This window comes from Hyla sarda, chromosome 5, assembly GCF_029499605.1.
Source record: "Hyla sarda isolate aHylSar1 chromosome 5, aHylSar1.hap1, whole genome shotgun sequence".
Taxonomy (NCBI): domain Eukaryota; kingdom Metazoa; phylum Chordata; class Amphibia; order Anura; family Hylidae; genus Hyla; species Hyla sarda.
Genome location: NC_079193.1, coordinates 227,489,161 through 227,505,669, shown reverse-complemented (window position 1 = coordinate 227,505,669; position 16,509 = coordinate 227,489,161). Strand labels below are relative to the sequence as shown.

General features: G+C 43.2%; 1 protein-coding gene across 6 annotated transcripts in view; it reads left to right on the top strand.

Moving 5' to 3' along the window:
- KIF13A (kinesin family member 13A) overlaps nt 1–16,509 on the top strand; it is a 268,080-nt gene that overhangs the window by 120,756 nt on the left and 130,815 nt on the right. For all 6 annotated transcript variants that reach the window (XM_056521241.1, XM_056521242.1, XM_056521243.1 and 3 more), the window contains exon 3: nt 5,295–5,307. In XM_056521241.1, coding sequence (XP_056377216.1) covers nt 5,295–5,307 — 13 coding nt within the window. The remainder of the gene's footprint in view (nt 1–5,294; nt 5,308–16,509) is intronic.

The following is a 16,509-nucleotide window of genomic DNA, read 5'->3' as shown; positions in this document are numbered from 1 at the left end:
TGCATAAATTGATCCCTGTTAAAAAATTTATAAAAATTTTGTAATAAAAAATCTACATTTTGTTAAATACATTTTTTTTCCATCACTACTGCACTGCTACTGAAAAAAACGCCAAAGGGGCCAAAAATGCAAGTTCCACTCAAATGCAAAAACGCCAGAAAAAACGTCAGACGCAAAAAATTGCACTGGCGTTTTTTGGGGGCGTTTTTTCTGGCATTTATTTCACACAAAAATATGCAGGAAAAGAAATCAAGTGGAATCTTAGCCGAATAAGTATAGAATACAGTTTTAGGGATGTTGTACAACTGGGGTTGTTTAAACTGAATAAAAAAGGAAACTTTCCTCACGCTCACAGCCTACAGAATAAGCTCTACTACATCATCACTGCTTGAAAAATCTTCTTCCCGGTGTTTTTGCCACTTACACTCCTGTTTTTCCATGTTCTAACAATATAATAAAACACTGGAATTGACTGACCTTATGCAACATCCCATTCCATCTGGCAGTCACCCATAAGCTTTGGAAGTAGGATTTTTGCGGTAGTTATTTAGGATTTTTTCTACTTATTTTTTATTTTTTTATATAACATTTTAGTCATAGCCAAGAGAAATAAAAACATTCAGTGCAAAAAAGTAAGGGTGTATCAATATTGTATGATTAGTATATTCTTTTCTTCAACGGTAAAGGGGTTAACCACAAAAAAGTATTTTGTGCGTACTTCAACAGTGTGTATGAAAATAAATATTTAATTCATAGCAATTGATAAAACAATGGTATTGATTTACCAGTCTGTCTACTACAACAGACATGGACAGACTTCAGATCTACTAGATTCATTTAGGTGTATCAGACTGATCGAGGAATCTGGTGCATCTGACTGTGAATTATATGTTTAAACCAACTATTATTTTGTTTAACCAGCCTAGCTGTATTCCCGAGCGTGACTCGGGGTTAATTTTCGCTGCTAGAAGCGGTAACCCCGAGTCACGCTCGGGATAGAATTGCAGAGTTGCTGTGCGGGCTGCACAGTATATCGCAAAAGCAATCGAATCGCGATTTTTGCTTTTTGCGATATAGCGATGCAGCCCCCGGGAAAATATGTGATTATCTGCTCGGGTCGTCTCCCGTTGCGGGGGCCGGCCAGAGCAGGTAAAGACATATACTAAAAGTCAGTGTTTCTCAACCAGGGGGCCTCCAGATATTGCAAAACTACAACTCTCAGCATGCCCGGACAGCCAAAGGCTGTCCGGGCATGCTGGGAGAGGTAGTTTCACAACAGCTGGAGGCCCCCTGGTAGAAAAACACTGAGCTAAGTGTAAAAGTAAAAAGGAGGAAAATAAAAAAAACTTTGCTCGCCTAATCCCGGTCCCTGCAGATGTCGTTCCCCTCCGTGCGCTCTGGTCCCTGCTCTCTTCACTATTCATCTTCTAGGACCTTTCACTTTTCAGCCAATCACAGGCCGCAGTGGTGTAAAGCCTGTGATTGGCTGAAGGGGAAAGGGCTTGTTCTGCAGCAAATACACTAGGTTTGAAATCTGCCCGGCAGACCTAGTGTATGCTGCTGCAGGACAAGACAAGGTGAGAAGGGGGGGGGGGGGGGGAATGTGACAGAGGGGGGAATGTGACAGAGGGGGGAATGTGACAGAGGGGGGAATGTGACAGAGGGGGGAATGTGACAGGGGGGGGGGGAATGTGACAGGGGGGGGGGGAATGTGACAGGGGGGGGGAATGTGACAGGGGGGGGGATGTGACAGGGGGGGGATGTGACAGGGGGGGGGGGGATGTGACAGGGGGGGGATGTGACAGGGGGGGATGTGACGGGGGGGATGTGACAGGGGGGAATGTGACAAGGGGGGGGGGATGTGACGGGGGGAAGTGGAATGTAACAAGGGGGGGGGGAGAATGTAACAAGGGGGAAGAATGTGACAGGGGGCGATGAATGTAACAAGGGGGGGGGAATGTGACAGGGGGGATGAATGTGACAGGGGGGATGAATGTGACAGGGGGGATGAATGTGACAGGGGGGATGAATGTGACAGGGGGGATGAATGTGACGGGGGGATGAATGTGACAGGGGGGGAAGAATGTGACATGGAGGGGGGGGGAATGTGACAAGGGGGGGAAATGTGACAAGGGGGGGGAATGTGACAAGGGGGGGGGGAGAATGTGACAAGGAGGGGGAGAATGTGATATGGGGGGGGGGGAAATGTGACAAGGGAGGGGGAATGTGACGGGGGAGATGTGGAATTTCAATGCAAAAAATTGTACCGCTTTTGGTACAAATTTCCAGACAGAATCATACCGCCAGGGAGGTTAAAGTAGATAGAAGGTAGGAGACTAGCGGCACTCACCATCAATATACAGCACCTCTTTATTGCTTTCATGTAGGGGACATAGACAAACAGGTTAACAAGAACAAGCTTACACAAAAGTGCTTCTTCTGAGCTGGAATTAGTGTGTATCTCATTTTTGGGAACCTGTTCATCTTAGTCTCCCACATGGAAGCAATAAAGAGGTGCTGCATATTAATGGTGAGTGCCACTGGTCTCTTATTTTTTTATCTATCTCACCAGCTGACTGCGATCAAGTCTGCTTCCCAATAGAAGTTAAAGAGTCTGTACATGTCCAGTGCCTGTCTGTGCACAGATGCTTTTTCAGCCGATTTAAGCTTTAGAAATCGGATCTGTGCATTGGTGGCAGGAAGTGTGATGTGAACCCAGCCTTAGGAGGATGAATTGTTGGGTACAGTGGAGGGGAAAAAGATCACATAGCACAATATTGTTGTTGAGTTCTCTGGAGCTGTATGTGAGGGACTACTTTCTATGTAGGTCGGTGGTGGAAAACATAGCACTGGTAACTGGACATTTACCAAGGACTACAATGCACTTCTTGTCCCGCAGAAAGTGAATTGACCAGAACTGCAGCCAGCATGTGTATATGTGTGTGTGTAAATATAAATATATATATATATATATATATATATATATATATATATATATATATATATTTAATGTATTCTGTTTAATACTAGAAACCAATAGAAACTAAAGCACATATCACTTTTTTTCTGACTGCTCCTAGTTGCCTCCCATGTTGTTGTTTTACATATGTCTCCATGTCACTTTTTTCTTTACATACTACATAGACACGTTAAACCTAATGTAAATTGCAAGAAAATTATTGACTGACTAGACTTATTTGAAAGGCAAAACAACATTGCATGGCTGTCTGATTCCCATGTGTCATGGCCGCCACTCCCCAAATGCTTTATTAAGTCTAAAAGCCAGTTAAGATCACAGGCTACATGCAACTTTAGTGTACTTGAAATGCAAATTAATGGCTGACCCTTTTTTGGCAGGCATACTGGTTTTCTTTTTGTTTAATTTTAAAAAAATTTCCTTTTTTATTTTTTTGGAGAAGAAAGAAATGCATGAGCAAGAGGCCAAATACAAAAGTAGATAAAAACACTGTTTAACATAATGTGGACTTCTATCACAAAACAAATTCTGCTGTCCCATTCACACAGCAGAATTTCTGCTGCAGAATTTCAGCTTCTGGAATTCCATTGAAGTGAATTAGCTATAAATTCGTGCAGAACTCTGTGCAGAAATTCTGCCGTGTGAACATAGCCTTACTGTTGGTCTCTGATTCTAAGGATGCATAATGTGACAGCCAGAAGCCAAAACCAGTTTCAATCTTAGATTGCTTAAAAATAATCTATAAATGGATTGCCGCCTAATTTTAGGAATAATTTTTATCAAGATATTATGCTTCTACCTAAACCCTACTCCACAAATACCGTGTCTCCTCATTTGTGGAAACTTTTGACATGTAATTCAGATATGAGGAAAGTTTATATCGCACAGGGTCTCGGTCCTGATACGATCATGAGCTACAGCTGAGTAAATTGTGCGCACCTTACTCCCCGGCGGTCACTCAAACCTGACTTATTTACCATAGACTCTAATTTAGAGTCAGATTTGGTTGCACGCTGTTGGATACTTCATAGGGTTATACATTTTGATCTCAGTGGGTCTCAGCACTGAGACCTGATACATCCAAAACTTTTGACATGCCAAACATTTTTACAAGTGAGAGTAACTCTTAAGAGTGGGCACAGTATTTGTGGGCAGGGTTAATGTAGAAGCATAATGAGGGAGAGTTATCAAAACCTGTGTACAGAAAGAGTGGTGCAGTTGTCCATAGCAAACAACAAGATTGCTTCTATCATTTTTTTAGAGGCCTTTTTAAAACATGAAAGAATCCATTGAAAGATGTTTTTTTTAATTTTTTTATAGCAATCTACAGCTTCAAACCTTGCATCAAATAGGGACAGGATACTGGACGTGTGAATACGCCCTAAGGGCAGGGGAACATCTGGCAGTGTATTTTACACTGCAGATGGACCGACGGCAGTCACAGAGGCACTGCAGAGCAAGCTCCTAGCTGTGGCTGGGTAGCTCTGTGTGTCCGCTCGTAGTGGTGGATTTCTACAGGGGGAAATGCACCACTACGAGCTGACACACAGAGCTACCAGGCTGCAGCTAGGAGCTTGCTCTGCAGTCCCTCTGTGATTGCTGTCGGTCCATCTGCAGTGTAAAATACCCTGAGAATGTGCCCCATTTGACCCTGCCCTTACAGAACAATCTGTAGTGGCTTCATTAAAAGCTCCATCTATAATGCTTCTATTTTTAGTTATTCAGTCTTTTTTTAAATCAGTGGTTATAATTTACGTGGGAGAGTCTGCTGACTCTATTATTTAGGGGGCATGCTCTGCTTTCACTGTGCCAGCACTATAAATAGGCAACTCACTACTAGTACTATTGAAATTGGGGCACTTTGATGGCACTTAGTATGGTACTTTACTAACTGCTATCAGAGTGCCCCATCTTTCACCCAAAAAAATGTTGTTAGCAACTGTAGAGTGATGGTGACCACACAAAACTATTTCCTCCATTCTAATTCTTTTGTTTCCTATTGCTGTGCAGCCAAGTTCATATTCTATTAAATAAGGTATCATTAGTTTGGCTGTTAGTGTCAGGGCTGGGCAGATTCCAGGAATGAAGTGGCCAACGTGCCTAAAGATTTGCTATTTTGTTTATCTAATTTGCTATTCTGTTGTCTTTAACTGGCTCCTAAAGTTTACAGTGCTTTCTGCTTCCTGACTAGGATTGTTAATGATGTCACTTCTTTAGACTCTGTAGTGATTTTCCTTTTTCTCTCTTTTTTCCCCCCCTTATGTTTCTGATGAACCATCCCATCTTATTTTATTGTGGACTTATTGCTCTCGCTTAGAAAACCACCAAAGGTAAGGATTTTCCATGTTTTCATTATCCTTATTCTGCCTGTATTGCTTTGAATCCACAAAAATATAACCAAATATAGCCTTCTCTAGTGTATTGGAAATTTCAGTTGACCTCACATTAAAGGGAAACTGACATCTGGTTCACCCACACTAAACTCAGTACACAAGGTTACAGTGCTGGTGAACAGGATTACAATGAGGTATCACGTACCCCAATCCGCGGTCCGGTTCAGCAGATACCTATGCTGAGTCCCACCTCCAATGCGCAAGGTCAGCAATGCAGGCTCATACAACAGGTATCTCCGGGATCGGCTGTCAGTTTACCTTTAACATTGACCTAATGTAACAATCACACTTGGCCAGGCAGGCTGTGCATGCTGCTCTCTGGTCAGGGAAGAGTTAAAGGCACGGTCCAATCAGCTGTTGAGGTGGGTTATTTAGTTTCCTCCTTGGCATTCTGTCTGGGTTTTTGATTTTCAGTTTTGACTTTTTTGTCCTGTCTTTCTTGAGTTTTGTCTGAACTAGTATTCTTGCTTGGGTTTTGTACTTCACCTCGGTTTAGGTTTGACCCATTGCTCTGCCCCTTGCCTTGTGTGTTAGTACTTCTGTTTTATTTTGTTTGAACCTAAATCTGTATGCTGAACCTGTATCCTGACCTGACTTTAGTTGCTTATATTCTGACCTGTATCCTTTACCTGTTTGTCAGTTCTGTATACTTGCTGTTATATCTTCTTGGTTCCCTGTTTGTCAGTACTCAGTATTCCTGCTGTTTTATTTTCCTGGTTCCCTGTTTGTCAGTACTCGGTATTCCTGCTGTTTTATTTCCCTGGTTCCCTGTTTGTCAGTACTCAGTATTCCTGCTGTTTTATTTCCCTGGTTCCCTGTTTGTCAGTACTCAGTATTCCTGCTGTTTTATTTCCCTGGTTCCCTGTTTGTCAGTACTCAGTATTCCTGCTGTTTTATTTCCCTGGTTCCCTGTTTGTCAGTACTCAGTATTCCTGATGTTTTATTTCCCTGGTTCCCTGTTTGTCAGTACTCAGTATTCCTGCTGTTTTATTTTCCTGGTTCCCTGTTTGTCAGTACTCGGTATTCCTGCTGTTTTATTTTCCTGGTTCCCTGTTTGTCAGTACTCGGTATTCCTGCTGTTTTATTTTCCTGGTTCCCTGTTTGTCAGTACTCAGTATTCCTGCTGTTTTATTTTCCTGGTTCCCTGTTTGTCAGTACTCGGTATTCCTGCTGTTTTATTTCCCTGGTTCCCTGTTTGTCAGTACTCAGTATTCCTGCTGTTTTATTTCCCTGGTTCCCTGTTTGTCAGTACTCAGTATTCCTGCTGTTTTATTTCCCTGGTTCCCTGTTTGTCAGTACTCAGTATTCCTGCTGTTTTATTTCCCTGGTTCCCTGTTTGTCAGTACTCAGTATTCCTGATGTTTTATTTCCCTGGTTCCCTGTTTGTCAGTACTCAGTATTCCTGCTGTTTTATTTTCCTGGTTCCCTGTTTGTCAGTACTCAGTATTCCTGCTGTTTTATTTCCCTGGTTCCCTGTTTGTCAGTACTCAGTATTCCTGCTGTTTTATTTCCCTGGTTCCCTGTTTGTCAGTACTCGGTATTCCTGCTGTTTTATTTCCCTGGTTCCCTGTTTGTCAGTACTCAGTATTCCTGCTGTTTTATTTTCCTGGTTCCCTGTTTGTCAGTACTCGGTATTCCTGCTGTTTTATTTCCCTGGTTCCCTGTTTGTCAGTACTCAGTATTCCTGCTGTTTTATTTCCCTGGTTCCCTGTTTGTCAGTACTCGGTATTCCTGCTGTTTTATTTCCCTGGTTCCCTGTTTGTCAGTACTCGGTATTCCTGCTGTTTTATTTTCCTGGTTCCCTGTTTGTCAGTACTCGGTATTCCTGCTGTTTTATTTCCCTGGTTCCCTGTTTGTCAGTACTCGATATTCCTGCTGTTTTATTTTCCTGGTTCCCTGTTTGTCAGTACTCTTGGTTAACCGGTGAACTTTTCCTCTTCACAAGTTTTGATAAATCTCCCCCAGTGTGTTTGGAGCTCAGTATAAAGCTTCAGCTGCTGTAAAGATACATTATGAAATGATTTATAATCAATATTTAGACCTTGTTAGAACAAAAAGCATGTTATCTAAGCAAAGACATTCACCTCATTACAGTTAGGGTGCATGCACACCGCGTTTTGCTATACAGTACCCATATACGGTTTCAAGTTAAAAACTGTACGGAACCAAATAGAAAACCGTATGCATTGACTTAACATTGCACACCGTATATCAAACGGTATATTAGTCTGTTTTGCGTCTTATATGGTTTTGTCAGTTTTTTTTTACCCCTACCCAAAACCGTAGTCGACCACGTTTTTTGGTCCGGGTGAAAAACTGTATTAAACCGTATACATTTTTTTTTTTTTTATCATGGGAGTCAATCGGAACCGTACAGAACCGTATGTGCACAAGGTTCCATCCGGTTTTCACCACACGGTTTTTGACTTTGCACAGTTTTTTCTCTTGGAATTTCAATCAAACAAGTGAAACTTTATTCAAAATGGAGTGAAAAGTTAAAAACATATACTTTTTTTCCTTAAAAAACGGATGCAACAGGACACCGTTTTTCAAACAGTATATGGGTTGAAATTTGTTCACACGTTTTGATACAGTTTAGTCAGGTTTTGAGGAATCAGTTTTTCATCAAAAACCTGATACGGGAACTGTATTGCAAAAACATGGCGTGCATGCACCCTTAGTGTGAGGGCAGCTGGGCAGTCATTTCATATCTCGTAGAGGAAGCAAGTAGCATTGTAGACTGTCACAGTCACAAAAAAGCATCAAGTAGTCCATGTGTGGTCGATCGTCCAACCTTGTACGAGTGAATCACTCAGACAGTAAAGATGTAGAAGTAATATTGGCTTTTGTTCTGGAAATGATAGGGGATGAGTGATATGGCTGTACTACAAAAGACACAATATTTGGCACCTGGCATTATTAGACACCTTAGGGGCAGGGATTGTTGAGATAAACGTAGCTGAGAGTGCTGCCATCAGGTAATAGACAAGACATTATTCTGATGAAGAGAATATGGGATATGTTTTAAAGATTGTTGTGTTTAGACTATATATATATATATATATATATATATATATATATATATATATATATGCACTTTGTGCATTTCTATTTTTGTCCTAAATGGTAGAGCTACGTTGTATTGTAGGAGTATTTTCTCTGCTCCTGTATGTCTGCTCATCACAAGGGTTTTCCAGAAATGGCCTTATACTTGGCTTTTAAGACCATATAGTCCATATAGCAGGAGTCATGTCAACTAGGGAATTCCTGAGTTGTCTCAGCCTATGAGAAGTTGTCTCAGCCTTTCAGATATGCCAGATTTATCACAGTGGCTTAGGATGTTCGATAAATCCAATTAACCTGTAGACTATGTTGTCTAAGTTTACACTATCAAGTCTAAGATTTGACCATTTTTAGTTATCTTGCTTTACCCCATAATTGTGTCGCAAAATTTTAGCGCAGTGTGGCCTTGTCCCCAGCCTTCTAGCTTAGCTACACTTCGTTCCAATATTCCATACCCTTTTTTGGATGAGATGCAAAAGTGTCTAAAATATGTAGTAAATGTGGTGCCAGAAATGTGTCTGTTTTTGGGCACAAATTTCACCAAAATGATCTCAAATTTTTAATAGTAAATCTGCTCCACAGACTTTACTCTATACTTACCTACAGATCCTGGATTCTAGGAATCAGGGCCCTATACCTTGACTTGACATTGCTTTGTGATGTTTTGTCATACAATGCAGAACACATGGCAGTGGAAACCATTAGTAACCATATTGGGAGTAAGTACTCTATAGTGACGTTTCAACAGCAAATGTAACATTATGTGATGGGTGAGTCATGCAATGTGTGTCCCCAGTGACTGTCCATGAGGGAACAGTAAAGAATTTTAACCCCTTCCCGCTATAGGACATATGCATATGTCCCAGCACCCGACATTTTCGCGCCGGTTGCGGCAGCATTAACCCCATAGATGCTGTGATCAATCCTGATCACTGCATCTATGGTGTTGACAGGGGGAGCATGCTCACCCTGTTCACCAACGGCGGCAGCGTGATACCATTGTGGGTCGCCATTGGTTGCTATGGCAGCAGGAGGTCAGCTGATGGCCTTCTGTCTGCCAGCTACGGAAGCCTGGGAGATCCAGCCACAGGCTGGATCGCACAGGCAGTAGTATCTGCAGCAGATCCGGTTAGGTCTCCAAAAGACCAGGGACTAGAGCACACAGCCCACCCTAGACCCTAACCACACTCCCAAACACGCCCTTGACCTCACCTCCAGACACGCCCCTAACCACACCCAGCCTTCTTCTTTAATATTCCTACACTACTGTCACATCTCCCTCCTCCGTCCCCCCCCCGTCACATCTCTCCCAATAATGTGCCAGGGCATATTGGAAACATAAAAAAAAAAATAACTGATTCTTACCTAGCCCGGTCCCTTGCAGCTCCCGTTCTCCTCTGTGGGATCTCGGTATCTTCTCTCAGCCCCTGACAAGTGCTGGTTTCAGGAACTTCCCTGCTTAGCCAATCACTGGCCTGACACATGGCAATGCTGCAGCCATTGATTGGCTGAGTGGTAAAGGTCCTGAAACCAGAACTTGTCAGGGACAGAGAGAAGATACTAAGACCCCACAGAGGAGAACGAGAGCTGCGGGGGACCAGGGCTAGGTGAGCATAGGTTTTTAATGTTTTCCCTGCACCCCTATTATTACTTAGGACAGGGTTTCCCAACCAGGCTGCCCCCAGCTGTTGCAAAACCACAATTGTCAGGGCATGCTTGGAGTTGTAGTCTTGCAACAACTGGAGGCACCGTGGAAACATTGATTTAGCATTAAAATTTTGGCAGGGGCCCAGACCATGCATGCATGATATGGTGCAGCTCTAACACATACACACACCTATTTATCAAACATGCACACATCATACAAACATGCATGCACACCTAAAACATGCATGCTCACATCATACATACATCACATGTACACATCATACATACATGCACGAGTTATACACACTTGCAGGGCAATTACATATCAGCTGTTCACCAGACAGTCTTTCAATCAGATGGCATGAAGAATCAAAAAAATCACCTTAACTCGAGCATACGCATGACTAAGAGGGTTTGCCCTTAAAAAGTAGTGCCATAGCCTGGGATTCAGAGCTTAAATGTAAAGGAGAACTGTGGTGCAACACTTCATTTACCCTGTGCCCTGGGTGAAACCCCCCCACAAAACTTTAAAGGAGATCTCCAGTCTTGAAACAATCCTTAGGATAGGGGATAAGTTTCAGATTGTGGGGGGTCCGACCGTTAGGACCCCCTGCGATCGCCTGTACTGGGCCCCGGCAGCCCGCGGGAAGGGGGCTTGTCGGCCACAGGCATGAAGCGGCGGTTTACACGCCCCCTCAATTCAACTCTATAGCAGAGCCGAAGCGCTGCCTTCAGCAGTATCTGGCTCTGCCATAGCGCTGTATTGAGGGGGCGTGTGGACCACCGCTTCGTGCGGTGGTCAACACGCGCTCTCTGGCATGCCGGGGACCCGTATGGGAGATCGCGGGGGGGCCACAGTAGTCGGACATTCAGCAATCTGGGGATAAGTTTTTCAGGACTAGACTACTTCCTTCTTACGTTCCCCTGTTGCGCCGATATTGCTGATGCCGTCCCGTTCCACCAGTGCTGCTCTGCTTCTTAGGCTCAGAAAGTCACACTGCACTCAGCGTATCGCCGTTGATAGGCTGAGTGCACTCTCATGTAAGGAGCCGGGCCCTGCCTTCTCCCTGCGACCATGCGCTGACTGCAGTGTGACGTTCTGAGCCTAAGAAGCAGAGCAGCACTGGAGGAATGGGACCTGATATTGGCGCAACGGGGGAACGTAAGAAGTTGAGTTAAAGTTTTAGTTTTTTTTCAGTTTTGCAGCCTGGGCACAAGGGAAGGGAAAATTGTTGTGCCGCAGTTCTCCTTTAAACTTCTGCTAGCAAGTTTTTTAACATTCATGCATGCACACCTTATTCATACATGCATGCGTGCATACCTCGGCTCATACATACATGCATGCATACCTCATACATACATACATCTACATCACCCCGCCACCCTCACCCACTACATTACTCGACAGTGTAGACCGCCGCCAGTCAGTCAGTCAGTCCGCCCGCCCTTCAGTTGGTCCGCCCGCTCATGAGTTAACTCACCAGGAGCCGCTCATCAGGAGGGTCTGCAGCAGGACACTGAAGTATGCTGGCTTTCCCCTCACTTGGCGCCAAGGTAAGCAGGGCCTAGGAGCAGACCTCTGCTCACACCAACATCTGGCATGCCTACGCGCATCGCGCCACGCCACCTCCCATGAGCCACCAGTCTTAAAGTGGTGGCAACAATAAAAAAATAAAATAAAAAAAATAATATATATATATATATATATATATATATATATATATATAGTGGCATCCTGAGACCTGGGGCTATGGCCTTAAAACCAAGGGCTATAGCCATGTTAACCCCCCCCCCCCCTCCCCCCTAACAGTGCCCCTGTATTACAGCATAGTATAACCTGTAAAAAGTGAATAATAAAATAACAAAAGGTTGTTCAATACATGTATGGAGTGCAAAAAAAAAAAGCCCCTTTCCCAATAAAACCCTCTATTGTCATAAGAAAAAGATCAAAAACACAAATCATATACATAATAGGTATTGCAATGTCCGTAATGACGTGTACTATAAAACTGTAATGGTGAATGCCGTAAAAAAAAGACTACAAAAAAGCACACCATTTGCCAATTTTAGTACAAATAGCAGAATAAAAAAGATCAAAAGGTAGCACGTATTGCAAAAATTATACCAATAAAAAGTACAGCTGATCCCACAAAAGCCCTCACTCAATGTCAGACTGACCCACAGAATAAGTATAACAACACTTTTAACGCACAGTGAACACCATAAACAAAATAATAAAATAAAAAAACACCAGAAATGTTACAGTTTTTCACAATATTTTGGAGTTTTTCACAAAAATGCTGCATGTGTCAACAAAAATGCACCACTTATATAAAGTACAATATGTCACGAAAAAACTGTCTCAGAAAAAGAATTCTAAAGTTATTACCCTTTAAAGAGACCCAGTCAAATAAAATGAAAAGTCCCACAGCAACATGAGTGCATCCAAGGCTCATGGACATGAGATGGCTGAGTGACAAGGCTGCAGGAGGAACACAGCCTGCAGCAACACTGCTGTAATAGAGTGTTACCAATCATGTGCCTCCAGCCGTTGCAAAACTACAACTCCAAGCATGCCTGGACAATCAAAGGATGTTTGGGAGTTGTAGTTTTGCAAAAGCTGTAGGCACACAGCTGAAAGCAACAGTGCTACAAAAAAGTTATTCAAACATTGTACCTCCAATTATTTCAAAATGATTTCAAAAGTTTTACAGGACTGGCAAAGGAGGATACATATGAATGACATAGGAAGATGTAAGTTATACATTAATCATATTGTCTTTGGTGGTAGAGTGCAGACAATCCCAAATAATCATTGTGTGTGTACAGCATGAAACCAGAGAGGAAAGGGTTACAGCCAGGCTACTGAGAGCAGTAAATCAGCAGAGTGAGTGAGGGAGGGGGAGGAGACAAGAGAAGAACATGCCCCCTCCCTTAGACAAGATGGAAAAGACATTGAGCAGCTATAATATGCTATTTTTTTTAGTGAAATATGGGTGATAGACATAAAATCATATACATTATCAGGATGAGGTACTGAGTAACATATACAGTCATGGCCGTAAATGTTGGCACCCCTGAAATATTTCTAGAAAATGAAGTATTTCTCACAGAAAAGGATTGCAGTGTAACACATGTTTTGCTATACACATGTTTATTCCCTTTGTGTGTATTGGAACTAGACCAAGAAAGGGAGGAAAAAAGCAAATTGGACATAATGTCACACCAAACTCCAAAAATGGGCTGGAGAAAATCATTGGCACCCTTAACTTAATATTTGGTTGCACACCCTTTGGAAAAAATAACTGAAATCAGTCGCTTCCTATAACCATCAATAAGCTTCTTACACCTCTCAGCCGGAATGTTGGACCACTCTTTCTTTGCAAACTGCTCCAGGTCTCTCTTATTGGAGGGGCGCCTTTTCCCAACAGCAATTTTAAGATCTCTCCACAGGTGTTTAATGGGATTTAGATCTGGACTCATTGTTGGCCACTTCAGAACTCTCCAGTGCTTTGTTGCCATCCATTTCTGGGTGTTTTGTTTGGGGTCATTGTCCTGCAGGAAGACCCAAGATCTCGGACACAAACCCAGCTTTCTGACACTGGGCTGTATAGTGCGACCCAAAATATGTTGCTAATCCTCAGATTTCATGATGCCTTGCACACATTCAAGGCACCCAGTGCCAGAGGCAGCAAAACAACCCCAAAACATCATTGATCCTCCACCATATTTCACTGTAGGTACTGTGTTCTTCTCTTTGTAGGCCTTATTCCGTTTTCGGTAAACAGTAGATAATGTGCTTTACCGACAAGCTCTATCTTGGTCTCCTCTGTCCACAAGACTTTTTCCCAGAAGGATTTTGGCTTACTCAAGTTCATTTTGGCAAAATGTAGTCTTGCTTTTTTATGTCTCTGTGTCAGCAGTGGGGTCCTCCTGGGTCTCCTGCCATAGCGTTTCATTTCATTTAAATGTCGATGGATAGTTTGCGGCAACACTGATGCTCCCTGAGCCTGCAGGATAGCTTGAATATCTTTGGAACTTGTTTGGGGCTGCTTATCCACCATCCGGATTATCCTGCGTTGACACCTTTCATCAATTTTTCTCTTCTGTCCACACCCAGGGAGATTAGCTACAATGCCATGGGTTGCAAACTTCTTGATAATGTTGCGCACTGTGGACAAAAGCAAATCTAGATCTCTGGAGATACATTTGTAACCTTGAGATTGTTGATATTTTTCCACAATTTTGGTTATCAAGTCCTCAGACAGTTCTCTTCTCCTGTTTCTGATGTCCATGCTTAGTGTGGCACACACACACACACACACACACAATGCAAAGACTAAGTGAACTTCTCTCCTTTTTATCTGCTTTCAGGTGTGAATTTTATATTGCCCACACCTGTTACTTGCCCCAGGTGAGTTTAAAGGAGCATCACATGCTTGAAACAATATTATTTTTCCACAATTTTGAAAGGGTGCCAATAATTTTGTCCAGCCCATTTTTGGAGTTTGGTGGGACATGTCCACTTTGCTTTTTTTCCTCCCTTTTTTGGTTTAGTTCCAATACACACAAAGGGAATAAACATGTATAGCAAAGTTACTGCATTCCTTTTCTATGAGAAATACTTAATTTTCTAGAAAGTTTTCAGGGGTGCCAACATTTACGGCCATGACTGTAACAGTTTAGTTTTTTTGTGTGATCTGACAGGTAGGCTTTAACCTTGTGAGTCTGTCTGGTGACAAATTTTAATAAAGCAGTGAGTCACAACATGAGTTGGTCTGCCACTACCTATCTCTTGCTGCTTTGACCAATACCTCATTGTACAGAAAATTATAAACTATGGAATATTAATGTGGCCATTAATAACTGATGTAAGTCTTTGGCACAACACATTAAAGTGCGTGTTCCCGTGGACATATCAGAAAATGAAATACTGTGAAATATATCTTCCAAAATGTTGGTTTTCCTTCCCCCTGGAAAACGAATGTCTACATTTATTGTGCTAAATATTTTTTGACTACTGTAATGCTTGCCATGTATGTGAAGGTTATTATTAAGGATCCCAACATGAAGAATGATTGTAATAAATGTGCTCCTTTGTGTAGAATTCCTTAGACAACGAGACCAGAACTGAGGCTCTTTTAATGTTCCATGTCCCAATGCATGAAACAGTGAAATCTCTTAATATATGTGCCAAATGTATAGCTGGGTATCTACAAGCTGTATGCCATATAGTTACAGTGGTCCCTCAACATACGATGGTAATCCGTTCCAAATGGACCATCGTTTGTTGAAACCATCACATGTTGAGGGATCTGTGCAATGTAAAGTATAGGACTGTGGTCTACAACCTGCGGACCTCCAGATGTTGCAAAACTACAACACCCAGCATGCCCGGACAGCCGTTGGCTGTCCGGGCATGCTGGGAGTTGTAGTTTTGCAACACCTGGAGGTCCGCCGGTTGAAGACCACTGGTAGAGGAAGTTGTACTCACCTGTCCCCGCCGCTCCGGACCGTCACTGCTAGTCACCGCTGCCCTGGATGTCGCCCTCCATCGCTGTCGCCGCGTCCCAGGGGTGTCCCTGACGCTCCGGCAAGGCCTCTGCTTCCCCGGCATCCGCGCTGTCCGTCGCCGCCATCACGTCGTTACGCACACCGTTCCTATTGGATGACTGGACGGCGTACGCAGCGACGTGATTATGACGATGGAGAGTGCCGACGATGCAGGGGATCCCGAAGAGGACGCGCCGGAGCCCCGAGGACAGGTAAGTAATCGTCAGCGGACCACACAGGGCACCGTAAACGGCTATCCGGTGGCAGCTGAAGTAGTCTGCGCTGCCGGATAGCCGTTTATGCGATGGCCCCGACATACAAAAGCATTGTATGTTGATGCGGCCTTCAACATGCGATGGCCTCTGAGAGGCCATCGCATGTTGAAATGATCGTATGTCGGGGCCATCGTAGGTCGGGGGGTCACTGTACAAGCTTTTCACGCTGCCTCACTTCAATTCAGTTGAAAAAAAATATTGTATGGCAATGCATACCAGCCAGATATATACCAATAGGATTCTATGGATATGATAGAACAAAGGTTATTGAAAACCTCTCCTCCATGTGTACATAGAGAAAATCCTGTATCCTCTCAGGAAAAAAAAACCTGATAATCTGATAAACCAATGAAGATCTTTCAGAGAGGAAGAAACGCGTTGCTGTTGTGTACAGCACACAGCACTTAAATCCTCCTGGAATTTCGTGGGATGAGTCAAATTCTTTCAGCAGCTGCTCCACTATCAGACATAATGGCTGAGACCAGAGAGATTATTTTCTCCGCTCGCAGAGCAAATATTTGGGACCTATAATTATTTGCTTGAGCTTTCCCTGCCCTTGTACAGTCCATGCAAAATTCTGCATATTTCCCCGCACCCAAGT